The sequence below is a fragment of the Sesamum indicum genome, linkage group LG1, assembly GCF_026168435.1.
Source record: "Sesamum indicum cultivar Baizhima isolate 11 linkage group LG1, ASM2616843v1, whole genome shotgun sequence".
NCBI lineage: Eukaryota > Viridiplantae > Streptophyta > Magnoliopsida > Lamiales > Pedaliaceae > Sesamum > Sesamum indicum.
In genome coordinates this window covers 23,109,938-23,135,787 of record NC_142657.1, presented here as the reverse complement: position 1 = coordinate 23,135,787, position 25,850 = coordinate 23,109,938, and the positions used below count along the sequence as shown (strand labels likewise).

General features: G+C 36.8%; 5 protein-coding genes across 6 annotated transcripts; 2 read left to right on the top strand and 3 right to left on the bottom strand.

The window, feature by feature from the left end:
- Window positions 1–574: 574 nt before the first annotated feature.
- On the bottom strand, window positions 575–3,404 carry DECOY (decoy). 2 transcript variants are annotated; one of them, XM_088879736.1, is made up of 6 exons: window positions 3,055–3,404; window positions 2,491–2,556; window positions 1,952–2,026; window positions 1,363–1,486; window positions 1,126–1,281; window positions 575–976 (listed from the first exon to the last, which is right to left on the bottom strand). In XM_088879736.1, the coding sequence occupies exons 1-6, from the start codon at window positions 3,234–3,236 to the stop codon at window positions 833–835; spliced, it is 747 nt and encodes a 248-aa protein (XP_088735862.1). In that variant the 5' UTR covers window positions 3,237–3,404; the 3' UTR covers window positions 575–832. The 2 variants fall into 2 exon arrangements, with proteins under 2 accessions (XP_088735862.1, XP_011093029.1); XM_011094727.3 differs by having other exon boundaries at window positions 1,126–1,251; window positions 3,055–3,401.
- A 2,736-nt stretch (window positions 3,405–6,140) lies between these two features.
- LOC105173066 (alpha/beta-Hydrolases superfamily protein) lies at window positions 6,141–11,893 on the bottom strand. Its single transcript, XM_011094716.3, has 10 exons — window positions 11,472–11,893; window positions 8,755–8,891; window positions 8,494–8,667; window positions 8,062–8,298; window positions 7,835–7,935; window positions 7,665–7,737; window positions 7,461–7,529; window positions 7,166–7,273; window positions 6,756–6,881; window positions 6,141–6,568 (listed from the first exon to the last, which is right to left on the bottom strand). Exons 1-10 carry the CDS (start codon window positions 11,791–11,793, stop codon window positions 6,374–6,376), a joined length of 1,542 nt encoding a protein of 513 aa, XP_011093018.1. The 5' UTR covers window positions 11,794–11,893; the 3' UTR covers window positions 6,141–6,373.
- Window positions 11,894–13,289: 1,396 nt separating this feature from the next.
- KPHMT1 (ketopantoate hydroxymethyltransferase 1) lies at window positions 13,290–16,131 on the top strand. The gene is made up of 5 exons (XM_011094705.3): window positions 13,290–13,905; window positions 14,275–14,481; window positions 14,566–14,712; window positions 15,458–15,511; window positions 15,610–16,131. The coding sequence occupies exons 1-5, from the start codon at window positions 13,477–13,479 to the stop codon at window positions 15,841–15,843; spliced, it is 1,071 nt and encodes a 356-aa protein (XP_011093007.1). The 5' UTR covers window positions 13,290–13,476; the 3' UTR covers window positions 15,844–16,131.
- Window positions 16,132–16,421: 290 nt separating this feature from the next.
- Window positions 16,422–19,333, top strand: LOC105173046 (Pentatricopeptide repeat (PPR) superfamily protein). The gene has a single exon (XM_011094695.3). The coding sequence runs from the start codon at window positions 16,544–16,546 to the stop codon at window positions 18,770–18,772; it is 2,229 nt and encodes a 742-aa protein (XP_011092997.1). The 5' UTR covers window positions 16,422–16,543; the 3' UTR covers window positions 18,773–19,333.
- Window positions 19,334–21,397: 2,064 nt separating this feature from the next.
- WRKY22 (WRKY family transcription factor) lies at window positions 21,398–23,103 on the bottom strand. The gene is made up of 3 exons (XM_011094688.3): window positions 22,390–23,103; window positions 22,171–22,281; window positions 21,398–22,087 (listed from the first exon to the last, which is right to left on the bottom strand). The coding sequence occupies exons 1-3, from the start codon at window positions 22,824–22,826 to the stop codon at window positions 21,637–21,639; spliced, it is 999 nt and encodes a 332-aa protein (XP_011092990.1). The 5' UTR covers window positions 22,827–23,103; the 3' UTR covers window positions 21,398–21,636.
- Window positions 23,104–25,850: the final 2,747 nt, after the last annotated feature.

The following is a 25,850-nucleotide window of genomic DNA, read 5'->3' as shown; positions in this document are numbered from 1 at the left end:
AATTTTCCAGGATTTGGCTGACGGTCAAGCACGCCCAAGCTTGTAATATTGCCGGAATTAATGAGGCTGGGCAAATCCAATTGATCAGGAAAATGGGCTGGAGGCCTGGAAAAGGAGATGGGGTTGATGGTGTAAATAGATAATGTGGGTCGGTGGGCGCAGGAACTGGCGGCGGTGGTGGTAGTAGTGGGATATGTTGGGCTTCCATTTCCATGCATAGAAGGAGGCGGCTCAACCTCCACAAATTCGGAGGAAGAGAATTAAGGGGAGTAATTGAGGGGTATTTATACAGTTGATGAAAAGGCTGGAGAAATTAATATATGATCAAATTCAAACGGCTTCTGCACAACACACACTGACCCGTGTGGATGTGTGTGTGTACTTTGAGAACTTGGAGGGATGCCCCACTGCACCTTGCTTTATTTACAAAGCATGGAATTGGCAATTCACACAAACAATTTGGCCTTCCATTTCCATTTAACTATTTTTACTTCAACACGAACGCTAAACAACAATCAGTCTTTACCTAGGCAATTCACACAAACAATTTGGCAAATAACTGTACTCTGAAAAATGGGCAATGAAAGCATCTCTCTGTGATAAGTGGTGCGGAAGGAGCATCGTAACCAGCAGGTGCTCAAGACAATTATTGCATTCAATCAAACAACCACAGAACCTTGAAACTGGGGCACCTCATCAGACCAACAAAAAACCTAGTCAGCTTCAAAAAATTTCCTAGTAATACTGTGGAGAGCTCCAAATATGGGCAAATACATTGAGCTAATAGCTGAAGATTATCAAAAAGCCAAAAACAATGGGAAGGCACAAAAAGTCAGCTGATGATCATCTTGCCCAGGTATTCAGCTTGCTCAGGAAAATACTCCAAAAGTTCATCCTTTGTCACCCACACATAATCTTCACACCTTCCGATGTTAAACTTGTTTGTCGCAATAACTTGAGATTTAAAAAAGAACCGCTAACAAAGAAAATAAGATACTAAACATGAGAATCAAGAATATTAAGCAAAATGTGTGACCAATATGATGATGTTCAGGCCCTGGAAACCAATTTACAGAACTATAAAGAAATGCACAAAAGTGGATGGTAGAAACAAAATATGCTTACCTTAAGAGATGGATTGACCTGGTCATTATTGGAAGGTCGCACAATCATATGGCCCATTGGGGCATTTCCAACAAAATACGTATGGGAAAGGTCTCCAATCACAGATTTTAAGGCAGACTCTGCACACTGCAAATATTTGGAAGCCACCAATTGTGTCTTTTCACTTAACTTTATGATGTCAAATAGTTCCAAGGGAAAGTTTCAACAAACCAAAAAATAAACTAAAAGCAGAATTACCTTTCGCAATGTCTGTTCCGACTCATAAACCTTCTCAGGAAAGTGCCAGACAGGTTCTTTAGAACCATATGCAGCACCAAAAAGGAGAAGATATAGTCTGCGGTCAAGTGCTCTCTGCAATGACCTATAAGACAGTGTGTTGATCTCATTACCAGACTATTTGATCACATTCAGATTATGTTACTACAAAAACATCTGACAGCATGAACCATCATCGTGCATAAACCATATCTCCATGTCTCTCTCCTATGGTAAAGAACATGTTATAACTAGACAATGTCAGACAGAGAAAACCCTAACATGATGCAAAATCATATCCTTTTGCTGAACTGACCAGGGGTTTCATTCAAAAGGTTTGCCATTTATGGGCTAGAGGAATCCCAAATTTTATCAGGAAGAAAATGGGGGCCAACCACAGATTTATATTGCAAGCTCAACTACCAAAAACAAAAACATTGCAGAGGCAGGTACGTCATCTTCATAATTTGAGAAAGAATTTACTTTTATGTAGACCAAATTAAAAAAAAAAAAGGCCTTGTAAATTGGCAGGCTTGGAATCCAGAAAGGAAAATACATACTACAGAAATACCTTTTATCATTGCTCTTGTCTGCTTCAGTGATCCGTGGAGCTGGCGTAAAGTCAATTTGATAATCTCCTTTTCCCCTGCATGGTCACAGTCAATACAAAGAGAAAATCTCACAGTTTATTCGACCAACCAGAAAATGAACAAATTCAGTCATATGCACATTTTAAACCTAGATTAATTTTTAGGTAGAAGCAAAACAGAATAGCCAACAGGAGATTAAAAAGAACAAACAAAAAAGAGCAGAAGTGCATGCCCCCACAACCAAAAGTCCAGCAAACAGTTGGCTCTATGAGATTATGGGTCACAAAAGGCGAGTATCCATTACGCAAAGAACTGTTACAACATCGGTATGTCAAATTTTACGTAGATTTCCTGAAAATGCTTGAATGATTACTTATCCATAACACAAATAGGGATAGCCATTATCAGTTCCAAGATGAATTTGTGGATGAAACTGGTAAAAACTAGACCAACTGGAGAACCACATAAGAAATAGGATAACAAAAGAAAGGGCAAACAAGATTAAAAGAGTTAAGGATACCTGGCATCAGCTTTTTTCAAGAAAGCCTCAGGGTATTCCCGTCGATATTGTTGTCTCCATCGGAACCTAAAGATACATCCCAGTACTAAGCCATCATAAATTTGATCATGGAGCAACTTCAAGAGCATCAGTTACCACTAGAAAGATCATATTAAGTTTTCTCAATTCGTAAATTGCATTGTGCGATTCATTTTATTCTGTCAGGAAATAAACTAGGAAAAATGAATTGGGTCAATGCATACCGACACTCATTTTTTGAGGAAACAAAACATCTCGTAATCCAGTATATCCAACTCTAACAAACTAGAAAGGGATCAAATCCTTTATTCTTCATGCGGTAAGTAATCGCAATTCACAAACTAAAAAGCTCAATTTTTCGCCAACCGAAAACATTATTTGTTGTTTTCCCACATATTGTTCTGTATAACAGACTAATTAATTAACAGTGAAACATAAAATAATACGCCATTGAAGCTAGATTTTCTTCCCCAATACATTTAATTTCAATAAGAACGGGAGGTGAAACGAGAAGGAGTGTAAAAGAAAACAGGTAAAAATGCTTACGAGAACTCTTGAAAAGCATAGACAACAGGATCGATTTTTGGAATGACAACGGGAAGCCTCTCAAACAGAACTGAAGCTACGAGCTTCTCATCACTGCCACTCTTCGTTGTCGATGTAGAAAACCCTCGTATTATACTCTGCAAAGACCGTCCAAACTTGGAACACGACGTTATTCCCTGCATTTTCCCTCAATCTGAAACACAAACGGCAGGGGAAGAAAATGTGAGTTCAAAAGCGAGATTCTATAAAACCCTAACTGGGTGGGAGAAGAGGGTGGAGAGCGAGTAAAGAAGAACGTGAAAATGGAGAGTGGAAGCAGCTTTCTCCTTTCCCATAGACCTCTACCTAATGGGAACCAGACTAAGTCGCATTTCCAAAGGGAGAAAAACGCACTCATTTTCATATTAAGTGTGACTATTAGTTGAAGAGGATGTTTGGTTAAATTTATTTGAAAAAAAAAATTATAAAATTATATATTTATAGGATATTTTTGGAGCTGATTCGATATTAAATTTTATTTATTTATAAAAATATTAAAATCTTGATAAATATCCCTCTAATTATGTTGATTTTATTAATATTGTTATTATCTAGCTTAATTTTGATAATATATGGAGTTAATAAATATACTAATTGAAAACGTTAAACTTAGAGAGTCTTTAACAAAGATTTTGAAAAAGTTAATTAAATTCACTAAATTCAATCTGAAACTACTAAATTCATCTAATCTAAATCTAAATATTTTTATTTATATTGTCTATATTTTAAAATATATATATATATATATATATTTGTATACACTATTGTATGAGTATACAAGTTTATTTATGTTATATTTATTATTGAAAATAAAAATGAGATAAAAAAATAATGAAAGTATAAAATATTCAAACTCTATTTAATGGTATATCCTTTTTTGTAATATTTTAAAACTTCTAAATAATTAATTCGACAAAAAATACGTTTGTATATTTTACCAACATTTTCATTAGGGTGTAATGTACGTAAATTAACTTGTATAATTTAAAGAAGAGTCATTTTCATGCTCAAAATCATTTCAAAACAAGGTTGGTTGAGCAATGGATTATTAAACTAAAATTAAAATAAATAAAATATATTTTTAAATAAAATTCTATAGAAAAAAGTATTAATATTTTCTAGATGAGATTTATTTGGATATGCTAAAGACATGGAGGATATTTTTAAAATTAATATTACAATTTAAATTTTAAAATAGCTTAAAGTAATTATTGTAATACTAATTGCAACATTATTATTATATTGATTTGTGGGGCAAAACAAAATTTGAAAACTTCTTTTAAGTATTATAATTCTTAATAATATTTTTTTATGAAAAATATATTAGATATCAATGTAATTTTTTTAAAATAGAGCGAGTTTAATAAAAGGTAGAATATACCTACACAAAACTTAGAATATTTTATATAACTACAAAAGTTTATGAATACAAGTCTTTAGACAAAAAAAAAAGTTATGTGTAAATATAGAAACTTTTATAGTATTTTAAATATTTTTAAAAGAGTATTTGAAAGGTTCTCATAGCAATATGAAGATTAATCTCGACCGTTCTTTTGAAAAGATAAATGTATAAATATTGAGTTAGCATTCATTTTATAATCAAGTTTTAGTATCAATAGTTTTATCATTAGAACATGTTACTTATGTCACATTACTAAGGTGGTGAAAGAAAAAATAAATCGATATCAAAAAATTAAAATTATTGCGTGTGTATTTTACTAGTATAACAAAATATGTAGAGACAACAAAATATTGTTGTCTCCATCAGAACCTAAAGATACATCCCAGTACTAAGCCATCATAAATTGATCATGGAGCAACTTCAAGAGCATCAGTTACCACTAGAAAAATCATATTAAGTTTTCTCAATTCGTAAATTGCATTGTGCGATTCATTTTATTCTGTCAGGAAATAAACTAGGAAAAATGAATTGGGTCAATGCATATTGCATACCGACACTCATTCTTTGAGAAAACAAAACATCTCGTAATCCAGTATATCCAACTCTAACAAACTAGAAAGGGATCAAATCCTTTATTCTTCATGCGGTAAGTAATCACAATTCACAAACTAAAAAGCTCAATGTATCGCCAACCGAAAACATTATTTATTGTCTTTCCACATATTGTTCTGTATAACAGACTCATTAATTAACAGTGAAACATAAAAAAATACGCCATTGAAGCTAGATTTTCTTCCCCAATACATGTAATTTCAATAAGAACAGGAGGTGAAACGAGAAGGAGTGTAAAAGAAAACACGTAAAAATGCTTACGAGAACTCTTGAAAAGCATAGACAACAGGGTCGATTTTTGGAATGACAACGGGAAGCCTCTCAAACAGAACTGAAGCTACGAGCTTCTCATCACTGCCACTCTTCGATGTCAATGTAGAAAACCCTCGTATTATACTCTGCAAAGACCGTCCAAACTTGGAACACGACGTTATTCCCTGCATTTTCCCTCAATCTGAAACACAAACGGCAGGGGAAGAAAATGTGAGTTAGTATCGTAGAAGAAACTAGTATGAGGCAATTTGTATTCAAGCATCCTACTACCAGGAAAAACGAGATTCTATAAAACCCTAACTGGGTGGAAGAAGAGGGTCGAGAGCGAGTGAAGAAGAATGTGAAAATGGAGAGTGGAAGCAGCTTTCTCCTTTCCCATAGACCTCTACCTAATGGGAACCGCACAGACTAAGTCGCGTATCAAAGCAAGAAAAACGCACTCAATTCTTGTAAAATCCTTTTCCTCTTTTTTACGGCCCCCCTTTTTGTGAAAGATTTCAGCTTAGAATATGCTTCCCCGGCTTCAAAATGCACATTTTGATTCCGGAAATAATTAACATATCTATTTTTACATCATTACCATTATCTATAGTCAGTAGTCCAACTAAAATACTTGTTCTATACATAGTTTGTAGATTAATTTACACCGATATTTTTTATTTATTTCTTAGCTAGCAGCAATCACTGAAACTTCCCCTGAAGTCAGTCACATAACATTGTGCCGTCGGATTTTCTTGGGGAAAATTTTTAAGAGTCAAAATTCAACACACGAAAGCTTATAATGACCCTTTCTGGTTTGATTACAAGAATGTCACGCCACTCTAAATAGTTTATTACCTATTCATGCTTTTGTGAAATTGTATAAAAATAAAAATGCACAGATTGATCAAACATCTTCGTTTAATTTTGATTGAAACCATTAATTATTGCAACAATTCTTCCGCTTAAGCTGCACTCAGCCAAACAGGGTAAATGTAGGTACGTCTCTGTGCGTCAAAACAGAGGCTTCTTCCCGTTAAGCATTCCCAGCAAATGATCCAAAACCTGACCGCCTCCGTCTCTCAGGCCAGAATGCATATATTCATTGGTAACCCATAGTCGGATTCCTGCAATTTGAGTAGCTGTTTCCATGACCAGCTTAAAGTTAACATACATGTCTTCATAATAGACAGCAGCAGCAACTGGAACCTGCATGAAACAAACACTGGTTACGGTAAGTAATGAGCCAACATGGCATCTTGAGCAATAATTAATTTCGTCAAAATGACAGCCATTTTGATGAGTAGATTTATGAAATTATCCAGATGATGCAGCAATATGGAATTCATTGAGAATACATGGACAGTAAAGCAGGGAAGGATCAGCTGCAATTGACCTTATTATCATTCAATGCGGCAACATCATACAAAGGAGGCCAATCCATTTTCTCCGCCAATAGATGAGCTGCATCTTTGAAAGGCCTCAAGGCTTGAATTTCATCAAATAGCCATGGAAATATCATCTGCAGGAACAAATGCAGGCTTCAGGAATGCATATTGAATAATGGCAAAACACAAACTAAAAAATTCATTGAACTTGATAAAATTGAAGAAAATGATAAGCCACAACCGAGGTAACAGGTTAATTGCTGTTTTAACGCAAGTTTTAACTCATTCCATATGCTGTCAATGAAAATGCTTTAAAGGCAACACTCCCTTAAAAGCGAGGCTTATGGGCTGCTTTTTCATGTTTAAACCTTTTCACTGGTGCCTACTGCTTAGTGAAACTAGTGCCTCTCTTTAGTACCTCGCCAGTGAACAGCACAGGATGTCCTTCTTTGACGGCCTTTATTGCATCAAACTGACTCTCATTTTCAGCTCTTATTCTGTGAGCAGACCAACTTGAAGAAGCACCCTTAAATCCACTTAAAAACGAATTAGATGATAAAACGAAAAGAGCAATAGAGACTGCTTACATGAAAAGTGCATAAACATACTTTCTTCCGCAAGTACATATTTTGCACAGGAAATTTTCTGAGGAACATAGATAAGAACATGATGGTGAATGTTTGTCAGACATTGCCAAGAAGCAACAACTTTACCTGACAGTATATGGACTCATGCATGAGAGCATAAAGTGGATTAGTGTCATAAGCCAACCATCTCTCATACTGCAATATGTACAAATTTGTTACTAACTTGCAGTGCCTAGCTGCTGATTACCTAAATCATTTCCGGAATCAATATCACCAGCACACTTGTGAACGCATACTGGCAGAAGTTTTTAGATACTTTTCGGAACTTACTGCATTCAGAAAGAAGTAGCTAATTCTCTTTGGTGCCCCTGGAACTAATATAGGATCCCAAACCCTCTCAAACCTATCAGCAACAGAAAGGAAGCAATTAACAAAACACGAGAGCATATCAGACATCCAATATACTCTACAAACGAAAGAGATGTTGGGGGCAGACTTACATATAGTGCAAACGTTCGAAACCAGTACTAGATCCTAAACCTGACAAACCTAGAAGCTGTAGGCCTCGTGGTGTTAAGATGCCACCAGATGGAAGAGCTACCTTTGAGCATGAGTTCCCAAACAGAAACATAAAGGAAAGGGGAGAATGAGGAAGACGGAAAATTGGAGGTGTATCATCAAATCAAAGTTTCAAAGATTGGAGAAAATGACTGTAAAGTTTCCTTACCCCACCTCCTTCAGACTCGGCTAAATATTTTACCACTTCATGGACTAATTCAACATCTTTAGGAAACCTCCTGTAGTACTTGCCATTCTGATGCATTACCTGCTCAAAGCAAGCTCGGTAAACAGCATCTGCGGTGCATCCACTTCCAATTGGAGGGATTCCACCAGTCAAAAGGACTTGTTTCAGTCCTTGTGGAGCAAAACTCAGGTAAGTCACTGCACAAAAACCCCCATAACTCTGCAGGGAGACAAGAATAACCTCCATAATGCAATCAATCATAAACACAATTCACATCACTAAAGCATATCTTAGCATCCTGTGGTGTGTGCATCCAGTGAAAATTAGTTTAAAGAGCGGAAGAGGCACGTTTTTCTTTTCGTTCAACTTTTAGATGCAAAGGTGACAAATTAACAAACCACTTTAGAGTTTCACCTGTCCCAACACAGTCCAGGGGCTGGAATCTGGAACAAGCCTTTTGCGTATGAATTCGGCATCCTTCACTATGTTGTCAGCTCGGAAATGTTTCAAGTAGTCGGCCAACTCCATGGCAGATTTAAATTGAGACATTGAAGATGGTGATAAAGGTGTTGATAAACCTGTTCCACGCTGTGCTGTAACATTTCAGTAGAAGGATAGCTAGGATATAACGAGCACACACACGTGGAACCCAAAAGGTGCTTCAAAATAACATGCCTGGTCCATTAGAATAACACGGTATTCTTCACATGCTTTACTTATCCATCCACTGGCTTCAGTTGGTCGCTGGCACTCAAAACCTGGTCCACCCTGCAAGTAGAGTAAAAATGGGAGGTGTAGTTCTTCCTTCCCCACTGCAAAGTACGGTGTCCATCAGTACTGATATGAGACATCAAAAGAAAACAGAATTGTTCAGAAGAAGAGACTAAGAGAGTGTGCAACAAAAACATGAATTCTAGACATAATACATCATTAACTGTAATTGCAACAAGTACTTTCTATATCTGCTGGTTCATACTCTCCTGCAGTTGTAAATGAGCAATTACCTTTACTAGGATTGAAGCCAATGCACATAGCACAGAATATAAGGTAGGAATACAGGTCTTCAGAAAGTCAAAAGTTCCAAAAATTCATGAATATGCAATATTAGAATTCACAGATAGACCGTATGTCATATAATGTTCTCAGACCTAGGGGTGTTCAACAAAACCGCCGGCCCGCCCCAATTGACTGGCCCAACCCAAACCGCACTGCAATTAGCGGGCTAAGGGTGGGATGGGTTGATCTTGGACTAGTTAAAAAAAAAAAGAAAAAAAGAAAAAATGCAATTTAGCAATCGAGTTTGGTTTTATACATACATGGACAACATAGACGTCGCTCTACCACAATTATAATATAATAGTAATATACTAGGATTCTTTAGAAATTTGTACCAAGGTTTTGATAATACACAAATTAATATACATGACAATATAGCAATTACGATATTATTATTTGTAGTTTATCATAAATATGTGTACATATGCAAATGAAATCAATTGGTCAATTAATTATTGGTTATTGATAATCTTCTATGATTTTTATACAATTAATAAATGCAAGAACTTAAAATAGATTATATCATTGTATTGTTATAATGTGGTTTAATAATAATATCTCATTTTATTATAAACAATATCCTTTTAATTTTTAAATATTATTATGATGAGTTTCTTATATAATTTAATTCGAAATAAGGAATTTTTCACAATCTTATTCATAACAATACAATTAGGTCAGTTTTTTATATTTGTTTGAATTCTTCTTTAATATATATAACCATATATAAGTGTTTACATTTTACAGAAAGTAAATGATATCTCATATCTTTACATTTATACTAATTATGTTCCAATGAATTAAATTAACTTAGTATAGACATGTTATTTAGCACTTTAAATTTTACAAATAATCAATTAATAAAAATATGTAAACTGAGTGAAATGTTTTCTCCATTTCCTTTGTGGAAAATTAATTTAATATCTATGTTAATATATATTGTATATTAATAACATTTTATCACTGAGATTGCACAAAAATGGTTATATTCTTTACTTTTTTATAATTAGTTAAAACATGAACTTTTGGTAATACTTATCTTTTATTTTGTAGGTTGCAACTCATAAAGTAATAGTACATAGGAAGCTCGTAAACTAGTAAATAGTCGGTACTTATATATGTTATATTGTAGAATGTTTCTTGAAACTTGAGAGAGACTCCGTTATTAATTTAGGTGGTATGTAAACTTTTTATTTGTGACTTTAGAATATATATTTTGAGATTAAAAGTTTTATATCATTAAAATAGTTGAACTTTGAATTTATTTGATTGTCTATATATGCGATTGACTCTGTACTAAAACTGCAAAAACCGAACCGACCCAATTAGACCACAAAGTGCAGTTTTGATTATTGTTGGGTTGGGCTTAGGCTTAGCTATTTAAAAATCGCAAACATGGGATTGGGCAATAAATTTATCAAAATTGACCCAACTCGCACTGCATGCACCCCTATTCAGGCCTATCATAAGATTAGCCCCATATTAGTGAGCGACCCAAAAGTTTATACATATAGAAAGCAAATGAAGGAATGCACAACTCTTGAAGGTTTAAGGATGACATCCAAACATAATATTGAGGCCAGAGTACCAGTAGCAACCAAAATAGAAAGATAGGAAAGATACAAATTCCAAAAGTAAGCCAAGAAAGAAAGAATAGAACACCAGCAGTTTGTCCAATTTTGTCTAACACATTTATCACTAAAGCCTTTCTAGATAACCAAGTAAGACTCTTTTCAGATCTAGACTATAATGAGAGAAAGGAAAAAAAAAACAATTGAAGATTAAACTCCATAACATTTTCCTTTTAGATAAATCATACACGCAATATTTGACATAGTTGAGTGACTGGACAAAAGAAATGAAAAAGATTAAAAATTAATAAATATCTCTTTTGGTTATGATGTTCAAACATCAATTTCATTCATTACAATAAGGACATATATTTTCTTCTTCAATACCTATTTTGCGGGAATATTCTGATATTTAGTCTAGAACGATTTTTATTTTCATTGAGCTATCCACAGTTTAAGTGCAAGGTCCAAATTCAGCTTGGTATAATTCTCACTAAGGTTTCAGTCAATCAAAACGTTCAAATAGAAAAGAAGCCAATGCTCTATAACGTCTTCCTGCTAAAGCACAGTACGCTTATCTAGTACCAGTTTGGGGATAGCTATTTAGGACCTCGGCCTTCAAACTTGCACTGCAAACTCCAGGCGGATAAATAAAATCAAAAATGAAAGAACATGCGGAAACAACAAATCTAAATCAAAACGACTTATCGCAGCAGCATAGATTCAACTCGAAAAGCTAATATCTCAAGTTAAATTACTTATTACCAGCAACCAATTCGCGAACGAAGACGGATATCTTCGGGGAAGTAGAATCATCGAGAGAGTAATCGAGTGGTACGGTGAAGCGATGGTCTCGGAGTCGGAGCTCCGGCACGGAGAACCAATCGCTTGAGACGTGTTTCCCGTCAGAGGCGGAGGCAGCGGCGGTGGTGGTACCGGCCATTGACGTGATTTTGGCGATTGAATAGTGGAAGCGTAGAAGTTTGAAGAGTGGTGGAGGCGAAGGTGGTGAAAGTGTGGGAGAAGCGAAAATGCGGAGGTGAAGGAGTGGCGTTAGCAATATCAGGGGTGGCCCGATTGCCCGCATTTTCTGTCACGGACTCAGTGCATGACTGACTTTGGGAGGGTGGAGTGACTGTGTGCGGGAGCCTGCAGGATAAGGGAGTATTAACCTCCCGCAAAATGCCGAAATTGGGCAATAGCCCCATGTCAAAAAGAAATAAGGTATTAAATACAAATTCATTCCCTATTTAATGCAAAAAAATAAAATACAATTTACCTTTGTGATTTTAATAATGATTCAATTTACCTCAAAGTCATGTTTATTTTGGAGGACTGATTAAATTAGCACTCCAATCTCGCCCAATAAGTTGTTTGATTAATTGGACTTAAGTCACCCTGTCACTGGTTAGTAAATGTGCAATCATCCAGCTTCATCCATCAAATGTTATCCTTGGTGGTATCAAATAAATGTTAAAATATCATTTGTTAATCATGTTAGGTCTGGAAGTTGTTTTGTTCTTCTATAATGTTAGTCAAATCCTTATTTTACAAATAATTTCATTGTTGGTCTGAAATTTACACATGCATAATGCCACTTAATTGTTTATGATGAGTTTAATTTTACAATATAAATTCTAAATTCTGAATTTTAAAATCTAATAAAATTTTAAACTATTAAGCTGCATATCATGAAACAAAATACGAAATTTGACCATGATTTGCTCTCTCGTTTTACAGGGCTAAATTTTGAGCTTAAATGGATAAGTATATCAAATATTATGGGTAGACCTTCGATTGAGTGCAGGTCTCAATCCATTAAAATTAAGACGTGTGAAGAATGAATTTAATTCACAAAGTAAATAGATTATTTAACCAAACAAAACACAAAAAATTATTGTTAAATATTTGAAATTCCTAATTCAAAAACAATAAAGCCAAATACAGTGTAAAAGAATGATTGTGTAGTGATTTGGTATCCTTTGTGATTTCATGAAATTGATGGCCATCTCCTATTATTACTGTAATGAGTAAAGAAAAGGTTATGGTCCTTTTTTCCTGTCAAGAGACGGTGAGTCATGACTGCTCTGACTTGAATTGGATGATGCCCATAATGACCCCTTTGCTTGTGGCATTATTCCTTTTATTCACATCTATCTAAATCCAACTTTATTTTCTCCAAATCTGGAATGACCTGTGGCTCTGTTCTGATTTCTTCAACCCAAACTCTAACAACAAAATCTTGACTTTTTATTTCTAATTCTTCAATAAAAAAAAAATTGACAAGTGTATTTTATTGAGTATGCAATTGAATTTTATTATCAATCAAAGAAATATGAGATAGTTATGATGTTTTGTGTACTTTCTCCTAGAAAAGTCGATTACAAAAGAAAACAACAAGGAGCTTGTATTTTCATTATTTTGAAAAATGTAACATTACATTAGTTTTTATGGTTTCTTTTTTGGCTTAAAATTTTGATATCACACGTTTTAGGTGTTACTAGTTACAACATAATGTTATTGAATTGCATCTGTAGGTTAGTGACATTGACAGCAATGCAGCCATAATATTTGGTGCTGGAAATCGCAGAAGCTGCTGAAGCCATCAAGAATGACTCACCTAAAGCCTACGTTTGACGACGTTGTTAGGTGGAATTTGACATAAATTTGCACTTTTCCCAACCAAAAACCACCCTTCCTCTATCTCCCACTTTCTCCTTGCTATTTATATCCCCCACGCACACAACTGCCAACCACACCGCCGGCTCAAATGGGAATGTTCTCGTATCTCTGTAAGGGCCTCCGCCGTGCTTCCATTAGCAACCACTCCAATCCAGGGCTTGCCCTTATGCGGTACCTGAGCAATGTCCCTGAAAACACCGTCTACGGCGGCCCAACCCCCCAGAACCATACCCAGCGCATCACCCTTACTAATCTCCGCCAGAAGGTCAAGAGGGGCGAGCCCATAACCATGGTGACCGCCTACGATTATCCGTCGGCGGTGCATTTGGACACTGCGGGTATTGATATTTGCTTGGTGGGAGATTCCGCCTCCATGGTGGTTCACGGCCACGACACCACTTTGCCCATCACTTTGGATGAGATGCTCGTCCACTGCCGCGCGGTGGCGCGTGGTGCCAAGCGCCCCCTCCTCGTCGGGGACTTGCCTTTCGGCACCTACGAGTCCAGCACTAACCAGGTTAAGATTATTCCCAAGTTATTAAATGAAATGTTCTTGCAGATTTGAACAGTGATTGTTTACGAGTCCGAATTAGTATGATTGTTTTTATGTCATATTTATATAGGCTGTGTTGTTTTTCTAGTAAACGAATGAAGTCCTCGAAATAGGTGATTTTTGATCATCCTGAGAGATCACGCCCTTCCATTTTGGGCTCGTATACATGAGGGTTGTGATCAAATCAGCATCGTCAAAATCATCAAGAATTTTCAGTTGAAGATATGCCTAGTAACTCTTTTATGTGCTCTTTTTCTCTTGAGGCTAGAATTCAATCAAGAGAAATTGGGTTGAGTACATGGTTGGTGAATTGCAGTTTGAAATTATGAACAGGCCGTTGATACAGCAGTGAGGGTGCTGAAAGAAGGAGGAATGGATGCAATTAAATTGGAAGGTGGGGCGCCGTCAAGAATTACGGCAGCCAAAGCTATAGTTGAAGCTGGGATTGCAGTGATGGGGCATGTTGGCCTCACTCCTCAGGCCATCAGTGTTCTTGGAGGATTCAGGCCCCAGGGCAGAAACATTGATAGTGCAGTCAAGGTACCTTATCTTCCAAAATTTACCAAGGGTACTACATAATGTTTTTTAGTTGATTCTATACATAACGTATTCATGTTTTGGCAGGTCGTCGAGACTTCCATGGCTTTGCAAGAAGCAGGATGTTTTGCCGTTGTGTTAGAATGCGTTCCTCCCCCAGTGGCTGCTGCTGCCACATCAGCTCTTCAGATCCCTACCATTGGCATTGGAGCTGGACCTTTTTGCAGTGGTCAGGTTAGTTTATACTTCTTGCGTTGCCGTAGGTTTTATTATATACTCATCATGACAATTCTTGACAGTTTTAGTATATCCGATTCTGTGAACCTGTGATCTATATTTCAATGTTCAACTTATATGAACGACTTCCATCTTTGGAGTTATTCACCTCAAGTTATTAAAAAAGGAAAATGCTTGTATGGTTGTATCGGATGCACGTGTAACAACTAAGAATTGTTGCCTATATATACCCCAACATTCTGCAACAATTATTTCCGTATATTTGATTTTTGGTGGTGAAGTTTGATAATTCTATGCTGTTAGAAATAGCTTCTGCCTTTCTTTTCAATTTCCATGTTTCCTTTTGCGGGTGAGAGTGGTGGTTAAAGGTGTTGAATGGTAGGAAGATTCAAGTAATTGATCTTGATTGAGGTACAGAGAACCACTCAACTGATCAGCTTTTAAGTTATCAACTTAAAATTCAACTTTTATCCCGCATGTGTTCCAAGTCTTTTAGACATATTTCATTACAGTTTCTTAACGTATGCTGACTGAAATCAGTGGGTAATTGATAATGTCTAATCTCAGTTGAATACTCTGTTATGGTTGTGAGATGAAAAAGTTTCTAGCTACATCTGTAGTACTTCCTGCTCTTTTTCTTGTTTTTTTTCCCTGAAGCACCTGTTACACTCGTAATGGAAAAGAAAGATTGTTATGAATGACTAGTACTGCAATCGTATATGATTTCAATCTTCCTCTGCAGGTGTTAGTTTACCATGATCTGCTAGGGATGCTACAGCACCCCCACCATGCCAAGGTTAACGCCTTCTAATTTTCTTATCGATGTTCCCCTTGTCAATTCTTTCCATAAGATTGTAATTTGTTGCTAACTAAGAAGCGGCTTGGCATTCACAGGTGACCCCGAAGTTCTGCAAACAGTACGCCCGTGTGGGGGATGTCATAAACAAGGCTCTTCTTGAGTACCGGGAAGAAGTGATGAACGGTTGCTTTCCTAGCTCAGCTTACAGCCCATACAAAATTAGTGCCGGTGACTTGGATGGTTTCATGGGATCACTGCAGAAGATGGGTTTGGGAGATGCTGCATCCGCAGCAGCCAACGCTGCTGAAAAGATTAACTCTACTAAATAACGGGAGATGAAAGACCATAAACTAATGGAAGAAAGACAACAGGATGGGATGTAAAAACCGCGTTCCTTCTGTCGCGAATGTCGGATTTAGATTTCCTCTTGAGTTGGCTAAAAAAGTAGAGTATCTAACTTAGGTAGTAGTATTAGGTCCAATGGTGGAGTCTGGATTTTGTTTTGATAGGAGATTTTGTTTGGTTTCTTCAGTTGGTAATGTTCAGTATTTGGTTGGAGCTCCACATTATGTCCTTCTGCCATCACGTTCAAAAGGGAAAGCGAATGCATTGCCTAATTTGAATGTTTTTTTATTATAAATTTCTTATAGAATACGTTAAATTTGTAGTATCTATATATCTAAGAAAATATCTCAGACATATATAAAATAGAATAATATTTTTCAACGTTAATGCCTAAAAATGATGTCGTTTAATAGTCAATTAGCAGTTATTTTGTATATGGAGAAATAGCATTCGGCAGTAGCTGTGTAAAGTGTGAAACACTTTTTATTAGGTGAAATTAAAAGTGTAAATTTTTTTGAAAGGTTTTGTGTTAAAATCGGATTCGGACGTAATGCTGTGTGTAATAACTTTAGCATAGAGTCGTATGTAGGTATATGCTATGATTTCAGAGTGTGGGACGACGCGAAAACTCTTTCGCGGAACCCTACCCTACGTTAGTCGCGCTTTAGTCCTCAGTAACCAAACATGAGACTCCCCCTAAAACCTTTTCAGCTGCACCATTCCGGCGTCACTACTCTCCGTCGTCTCTCCCTCGTTGCCCACTCCTCGCCGCCGCTACCAGACCCCTCGTCGCCCATCTCCAAGACACTATCACTCCTCCAATCCAGTGATCCCAGTACCTGGCCCTCGAACCCCAGCCTCCGCAGTCTTCTCTCCTCTCTCACCCCACCAGCCGTCCTCAAAGTTACCCGCCAATTGCCCAATTACCAGGATGCCCTCCACTTCTTTAACCACCTCAAGGCAAGCTCCGACCTGTCCGATTCCATCCCACTCGCTTTCCAGGCGGTTCTCGAGCACGCCATGCGCGAAAACCCAGGCTCCCCCGGTAAGCTGTACGAGCTTTTCCAGCTGTCGAAAGACCAAAGTACTCCTCTTTCTGTCAATGCGGCGACGCTCCTCATTAAGTGCTTCGCCCAGGCCCAAATGCTGGATGAGATGATCTTGGTGTTCGATGCAATTGACGAGGAACTGATACATACGGACGTGGTAAATTTAGTAATTGCAGGGTTACTGAAGTGGGGTCGTTTAGATGATGCCCTAAAGCTGCTCGACGAAATGTTTGAGAGGGATTCTTGTTATCCTCCCAACAGCAATACCGTAGGTATTCTCTTTTCCTCCATTTTGAACAGAAATTGGAGTGGCAGGAGTGTGACAGATGAGGAAATTCATAATCTTGTTTCAAGGTTTGGTGAACATGGTGTTTCTCCCGAACCGTATTGGTTAACACAAATTATTATGAGGTTTTGTAGGAAGGGGGAGTGTGACAAGGCTTGGACTCTTTTGCACGAGGGGATGAATTTGGGGTCTGATGTGGAGGTCGCATCTTGCAATGCGCTATTGACGGGGTTAGGGCAGCATCGTGATTTTGCAAGAATAAATTTGCTTATGAAGGAGATGAAGGAAAAGGGGATTAAACCAGATGTTGTGACTTATGGAATTATGATCAAGAATTTGTGTAACTTTCGAAGGTTGGATGAGGCACTGGAGGTGCTTGAGAAGATGAGAGATGGAGAACTTGGCGTTGAGCCAGATGTTTTTATTTATAACACATTAATTGATGGACTATGTAAAGTGGGGAGGCAAGAAGAGGGTCTGAAGTTAATAGAGAGGATGAGGTTTGACAGCAAGTGCGAGCCAAATACTATTACCTATAATTGCTTGATCGATGGATTCTGTAAAGCTGGGGAGATTGAGAAAGGGCGTGAGCTTTTTGAGCAGATGAGCAATGAAGGTGTGAAGTCGAATGTCATTACATTAAATGTTTTGCTGAATGGAATGTGTAAGCATGGGAGAGTTAGTAGTGCAATGGAGTTTTTTGGTTCTATGCGAGGAAAGGGCGTCAAAGGGAATGGAGTTACTTACACCATCTTGATATCAGCTTTCTGTAATGCAAACAATATTGACAAGGCAATGAAGTTGTTCGATGAAATGCAGAAAAATGGTTGCTCTCGAGATGCTGTTGTGTACTACAGCTTGATTTCAGGCCTTAACCAGGCTGGAAGAATGGATGACGCCACCTTTATTGTGTCAAAGATGAAAGAAGCTGGGTTTGGCTTAGATATCGTCTGTTACAATATGTTGATTAGTGGATTTTGCAGGAAGAACAAATTGGATAAAGCTTATGAGATGCTTAAAGATATGGAAAAGGCTGGAATGAAGCCTGATCGTGTTACGTACAATACTTTGCTTTCATATTTCTGCAGAAGTGGGAATTTCACACAGGCCCACAGAGTGATGAAGAAGATGATTGATGATGGTTTAACACCTACTGTTGTTACTTATGGAGCATTAATTCAAGCATACTGCTCAAATGATAATATTAATGCGGCTATGAAAATATTTAGAGACATGAATTCATCTTCGAGGGTCCGACCAAATACTGTAATATATAACATGTTGATTGACTCTCTTTGCAAGAATGATGAAGTAGAAGTAGCTCTATCCCTGATGGATGATATGAAGGACAAGGGGGTGAGGCCAAATACTACCACATATAATGCTCTGTTTAAAGGCCTTCAGCAGAGGAATTGGTTTGAGAAAGTGCTGGAATTTATGGACCAAATGACTGAACAAGCATGTAATCCTGACTACGTTACAATGGAAATCCTCACCGAATGGCTTTCTGCAGTTGGCGAGACAGAAAAATTACGGAAGTTTGTCCAAGGCTACCAGGTTTCTGCTTCAATTGCATAGGGCGGTGGTTGCTTGCAGTTATTAGAATTCTGTCCCTTATCCATTGGTCATGTGTTGTTTTGTGACACATGGCTACTTCTCTGCTATGTTGCATCTCAGACATTGGATAGCTTCAGATTCTTGTTTGCATCGAAATGCAGCAGTAACTGAGACCGATATATGAATCCATCAAATATTTAAAGGGCCATCTTATTGTACATTAATGGAAGATCTTTTGTGCTAATCAAGAATCTCCTCCTTTTCACTACCAATCATTGTTGTTGAGTAACATTAAGCCGGATTAGTGTGAAGCTTGGGATATCGATCTCAGTAACATTGTCGCTACAATCTACAAGGTAACTTACTTTGTCAAAAGATTTATGTAATTCTTTCTGGTTCGTACTCGGGTCTGTGGTCATAAGTAGTTTCTGATGTGAGTGCTACCCAACTAGCTCCTTCAACAGAACTAGAATACAATAGCAATATATAGCTGAAGTAACAGCAACTGCTCCTGCATTAGCTCAATGGTTGTGTAACTTGCTTTGCCTGGTTCATTGTTTCTAAAAAAGCAACTTCACCTTACCCTTGGTTCTGGAATCTGTGATTCTTGGTGGAAGTGGAGAAGGAATGAGTACCTCTGATCTATCTATTCTTTCCCAGCCTGATGTTCTTAGAATATTGCTCCATTAAATGATTTTTATTTATTTTTTAATAATTTTTTCACAAACATTCAAGTTAAGTGTATATCACATAAATATACATACGTCATTACATGGATCAAAATTTCCAAAAACAAGAAATGCAGCAGAAAAATCAAGTCAATTTTCAGAATACTAATAGTTTATACATATTGCGCCTTTAATCCTTCAAAGCAAGTTTGATTCACAGCAATGGAGGTTTAAATGTAATTCTGATCTCTGCTTTTGAATCTCTAGGGAAAGTGATCCGTGAGAATTTGTGCTTGTCGGGCTCTGAGCTACTGATCCTTTAATTTTCCTACTTGTGCCCACTCTATACCTCGTATAGGTGTTGCTTAATCTTTTATTACAGGAGTAACTAAAGACTGCGGTTTTATTTTTTATTGATTGTAGGGGAAACGCCACAACTAATATTTAAAATTTGAATAATTGGGTCTAGCTTATTCAACGAGTTCATTTTTACCTATACTTTTTAATATGCTTTCTAATGTGTTTAGTGATTATCACAAATAAAAAATTAAAAAAAAAACCTTCTTTAAATTCTTACGACCAGACTGAAATACTGCTATTGGAAATATTAATAATATTTTGATGTATATTTTTGAAATGAAAGACAGAGTAAGAGTAGTAGTGAGTCGGGAGCCTTGAAAAATGAAAATCCATTGGATGGGTTAGAAGTGTACAGTCGATCACTGTCTGTATTAGTCCCTATCCATTGAGGAATAAGACTAAGCCTCAGTGGTGCTGTCGTGCATTTGTACCAAATATTCCACTTGGGACTCCACAATATTTTCTATCATTCCTTTTAAATATTGGTTCCATTAAATTCAGTTAACATGTAAAATCAATAATCAACGGTAGGGTGCAATAGTGAGGAATTAATAAGTCAACATAGTTATCTATACCCCCCCCCCCCCAAAAAAAAAAAAACAAAAAAAAAGATAAACACTGACAACTACAAAGCGTGGGGGCAATATATGTGCCAAGCATAACAAAAAGGAGTATAAAAAATAATTATACATCTTACCTTTTCTTCTTTTCGGATTCATGGCAATGATTTTCCACTAATAATTGAGCTGACTTGATAATTAATTCTTGATTATAGCAATCAAATTAGATTGGAGTAGGGAGCAGTGATCCATCCATGCTCAATTAAATCAATCAAACTGATCACTCCTCTCCAAGTTTAAAAACTGAGTAACATCAATGGACAAAACCAAAATCCCATAAAAGGGAAAATGAAAAGGTATATTATGCAAGTTCCTCAATCATAACAATGATGTTTGAGATACATAAAGACATTTATCTACCAATATTCATATGCAAATCAAATAATAATAATAAGGGATAATTACATTCTCTTCTTTTGAGATTTTGTATAATTATACATAAACCTTTTATGATTTCGAAAATTATATTTTGCACTCCTTAAATTTATTTCCGTTTAACAAATAAATCCGTCCATTAGTTAAAATTCAATAGTCAAAATTTATTGAATTTGCTAATATTATAAAAACAAAAAATTAGATAAAAATTAATATTTACCCTTGACTTAATACTGACTTATTACAGGTCAAGCAATTCTTTTTTTACCACAATATCCTTATAACAATGAAAATATATCTCTTCATATGCATTAACGATAAAGACGTATGGGATTAATTTGATCATAAAAAAATTCATCTCTAAATAAATCAATAGTAAGTCTATTGCGAGAGGGGGGTTAAATATAGATTTTTTCTATTTTTTTTGTAAATATCAACAAATTCGATAATTTCTTATTAACAAGTGATCTATTTGTTAGACGAAACAAACTTCAAGAGTGTTAGTATAATTTTTAAAATTATAAAAAATTTACGTATAACTACAACATAATAAAAAAAACAAAAGAATGTAATTATCCCTACTAATAATAATAATAATAATAGCAAGTATAAGAGAAACGGAATGATGAACCCTTTTCCTTCTACAAGGTTCTTTATGATTCAGCCATTTAATTATAATAATTTACACATACCCCAAAAGAAAATAATAAAAAGGAAAAAAAAAAAAAACATTTGTGATTTCAAGATTCTTTTTACAATCTTATCGGACAAAAAGTTGTCTTGCTCCTACAAAACCAGAGAAAAGTGAGTAAGAAGAAAAGCATATATTCATTCATGCACTTCTTTGGCCCCCAATAAAAAGTCAACCGCCCCCGGCGATGGTTGTTGCGCTATTCGAAAGCCAAGACAACTGCACGTTCGCCGCAAAGTGACCCGACATGCACTCACCGCCGTCCTCTGGGCCGGTAAAATCCTCCAAGCCCGCAAAGAAATCGTCGTCCAACGCCATGTTTGAAACGCTAAAATCATCGTCCTCTTCCTCAGCTTCGGCCAACTGCTCCGGGCTGCTCTCCAGCTTTTCCGGCACAGGGGAGAGGCTCGCCGCCGGCGAGAGTTCCGACGAGCAAGTGGGCTTGCTGGGAGCCTCGGCGGGCTTCTGGCGGGTGCTGCCGGCGAGTGAGTTCCGATGAGTAGGCATGGGGTGGTTGTGCTCCGCGGTGTAAGTGACTATAAACATTCCCGGGTCGGATCTGTTCCGTTCCACTTGTTTTCTCGCCATACAGCCTTTGGAGGTGCTGCATCTGTAATAACCCCTGCTCGTTCACCAAAGAAGAATAATTAGCAAATTTAGGAATTTTCACCGTACTACTACTGATCAAATACCAGTGAAACCAACCTCGGATATGGGGATCCTTTGATGGGTTTTTGCCCATATTTTCTCCAAGACCACATGTCCGAAGATATATTCTCAGCAGCTACATGGCAAACCCTCTTCATATGGTTCTTCCTGTAACAAACATAAAGAGAAAAATCAGTACATAAATCCAGATCCATTTCTCTGTCTGAAAGAAGAATTTGAAAAAATATTAATAAATATATAGATAAGAAGAGATACCTTCTTTTGGACCTTGGAGAGGGATTATGTGAAGCAGTAGTACTTTTTGGGGCATTAGAAACAGAAAAGAGCTGTTGTTTATGGCGGAGGTGTGATTGCTGAGGCGATTGTTTCAATATTATTTGCTGCTGCTGCTGCCGCTGTTGTTGCTCAGCTGCTGGCAGATCTTGCAAAACAGAGTGTCGGGAAATTGGTGGAGAAACAACCGTTTGCAAAGAGTCCTGGGATTTAGGGAAGAAGGGCTTGTAGAGATCATGCAGTTCTTGAACCAAGCTCTCTCTTCTGGGCTCAAACAGATCTTGACCACAAAACTGGCTATCTTGCTGGAAACTACTGAAAACTGAGGCGGGCACGACCGCGGCGGAGGAGGAGGAAGAGGCGGTTGTTATAGCGGTGCAGCCTCTGACCACCGCGTGGAGATCCCAATCATCCTCCATTTTAATGCTTTCTTTGTCCTCTCTGCTTCTGTGGTTCCGCCGTGAAGAGACAAAAGGAGGAGGCGCTGACTTTTGGAGATGAGAGAGGAGAGAAAAAAGAGTGAAGGGGTTTGAGTAAATGAGTGGGTGGAAAAGAAAGCAAATTTTATTTATAGAGAGAGTGAGTGAATGAGAATAGGTTTGGGTTTGGGTTTGGGGTTTCTTTCTCTGTCTAAAAGAAAAAAGAGTCTAGAGAGAGAAGGGAATTTTGGAGGGTAGTGGTGGCACTATCAAGGGGTTTGGCATTGGCTCATCTTCTACCCTTTCTCTCTTATAAAATAATAGCTTGTGGGTTGACTTTGTGAAAATGTCAAATGGGGGTGGGGGTGGGGGTGGGGGTGGGGGTGAGGTTGAGAAAGAAAGAAAAGGTCTACGCGGTTTTGTATTCATTGGAGCTCGTGAGAGCGTTAATGGAGACACGAGGGAGAATGGGAAAATGGGGGACTTGCCGACAAAAACAAAGAGAGGCAGGCCACGTGGTGGGAACCCGCATTTTCTCTACGTGCTCCTCACTCCCATCCTCCTCTAAATATTTCCAATAATACAACAATTTTATATATAATTATTACAGATAATTTCTACTAAAAAATAATTACTTCTTTCAACAAGAAATACTTCATTTATACTTCTGAGTTGATCCCATCCAACTTAGTACATATATGTCCAAAATATGCTACCACATTATTACTATATACAAATTTTAATAAGTTAATTTCTTTTATTCAAAAATTACAAATTTAATTTGGTTCAAACTTAATAAAACATAATGTCCAAATATTAGTTTTCTTATTTGAAATAAATATTATTGAGTTGTGAAAGTAAGTTGAAGAGAAATTACATGGAATTGGAATTTTTTTAAATTAGATGAACTAACAAAAAGATTAAAGTTGGTAAATTTTATTTAATAAAGTTTGTTTTTTTCTAATTTCTTAATGGAAAAAGTTGGAGAGCTAATCACAGGAACACAGGTTCCATAGAATATTATAGAAAACATAATGAAGTTAACTTTTGGGGCTGGAAAATAATTTCAAGAGGGTTTGGGGGGTGATAAGATTTACTTTTGAGGATCTTGTTTGCAATTCTTTCCTAATTTCGAATCAACTGTGCGTTTAAATGTCACGCTGATATTTGGCGAATGGGATCCACTGTCAACGAGGTTGACTTTTTCAAAGGCAGTCGCGATGATCCAACGGCTGTAGACGAGTTTTGACATGTGAGGGAGCGCGCGTGGCTGCTGACGATGAGGGAGATGCAAGTGAGGTGGGGTGACAACTTGCAGCTACTGTGGGTGGGTCCCACCAGAAAGAACGACAAAGCGTGCGCCGGGCTCTTAAATGCCCCTGATTTTCTTGCAGCGCATCCTATGGCAGCGCATCGACGGCCACGAAACATTTTCTTGATATTAGTCAAAGATCGTGCGGTCGCCAGGTGACCTATGCCTTTCCCCCCCCCCCCCCCCCCCCCCAACTCTTTTTATTCACTTTCCTAAGCGGAAATTAATATCTTCCATCCAGCCTACGAAGAGTTAAAATATTTAAATAATACTAAATTATATTGTTGTAATTTGATTTTAATATACCCTCAAGAAAAATACTTTTAATTTTAATAATAAGAAATTGATGTAATAATGATGGACGAGTTTCATTGAAAACAAAGTGTACATACTATGTAAATGTACTAGTGTACATGTTTGGGATTGTAGTACAAACTTGTATAGTTTTGCAATGGAAATGTATAAGATTAGATATGTATAGTTTATTGGTGTGTTAGGATAAGAAAATTGGTATGTTTTTTCTAAAATTCAACATTGTTAGGGTAATATTTAATGAGTAAATTTCCAAGTCAAATAATACTCGGCTGCTACATCTCTACGTCTGTCTTAAATATAAGAGAATTATTTAAACAAAAAAATTGTAAATAAGAAAATGAATATATGAGTAAAGATGCTGTAATTGGATTAAAAGGTTGGGTTGATGGAGAGGGAAATAGAAGAGGAGGACCATTTTGATCTTCAATGTTGATGATAGATTAGATGGCTCCACCCCACCATCATATTCACATACATACATATCTCTTCTCCACCACCACCACTACCTATGACTTGGAGAAGTCGTCATCCACTTTCACCACCACACTCTCTCTCTCTCACTATATAGGTAACCAAAGCACACAAGTCAAAGGAGAGAAATTGTAAGAGAAAGGAGGGTGGGGGTGGGGTTGGGTCAACAATCAACAGAGTGAGTGAATGAAGGAGAGATTGGGATGCAACGGAAGAAGAAGAAGAGGTCCAAACCAAATACAAAACTTCCACTTATATAATTCGCACTGCACTACCACTCCACTATTAGAGGCGTTGTTGCATTACTCTATCAATCCCACATCCTAATCATACCCTATCTTTCTTTCCTTTTCATGCCTTTATGTTGTTGTTACCAGGTAGTATATCTACTACACATGTGTTTCCCAATACTTATTATTTCTCCTATAATCTTGTTTTTGTCCTTTCAAACCCTTTGATGAATTAATAATTACCATTAATGCCATCCTGCATCTCCAACCCAACTCATATGCCCTTCCCCTGTTTAATTAACATTTCTAACTCTCCATTCACCCCCTTTTTCCAAAATTACCTATGCAATTCAATTATACCAAAACCAAATTTTCATCAAAGTAATTGTTTATAATTTTTATCCCCATTATCAATTATTATTTTTTTATCTAATTATCTATTATACCCATTAAATTTATTACTTTGTGGAATTCTTGATATAAGAATGAGGTTTATTTTAAAATTTAATTACAATATAAAACTGTATAACCAATTATGAAACCAAACATCATAATCACTGCTCTTAAAATTAAATTATCTCATAATCAATTATGTGATTGTCAGACAAAATAAGCTAGAAAAATTAGGAATCAACCTAAATTGATGAAAAATACCTTATAGTTAATATCATAAATGTATATTTTTCTTTTAGAAAA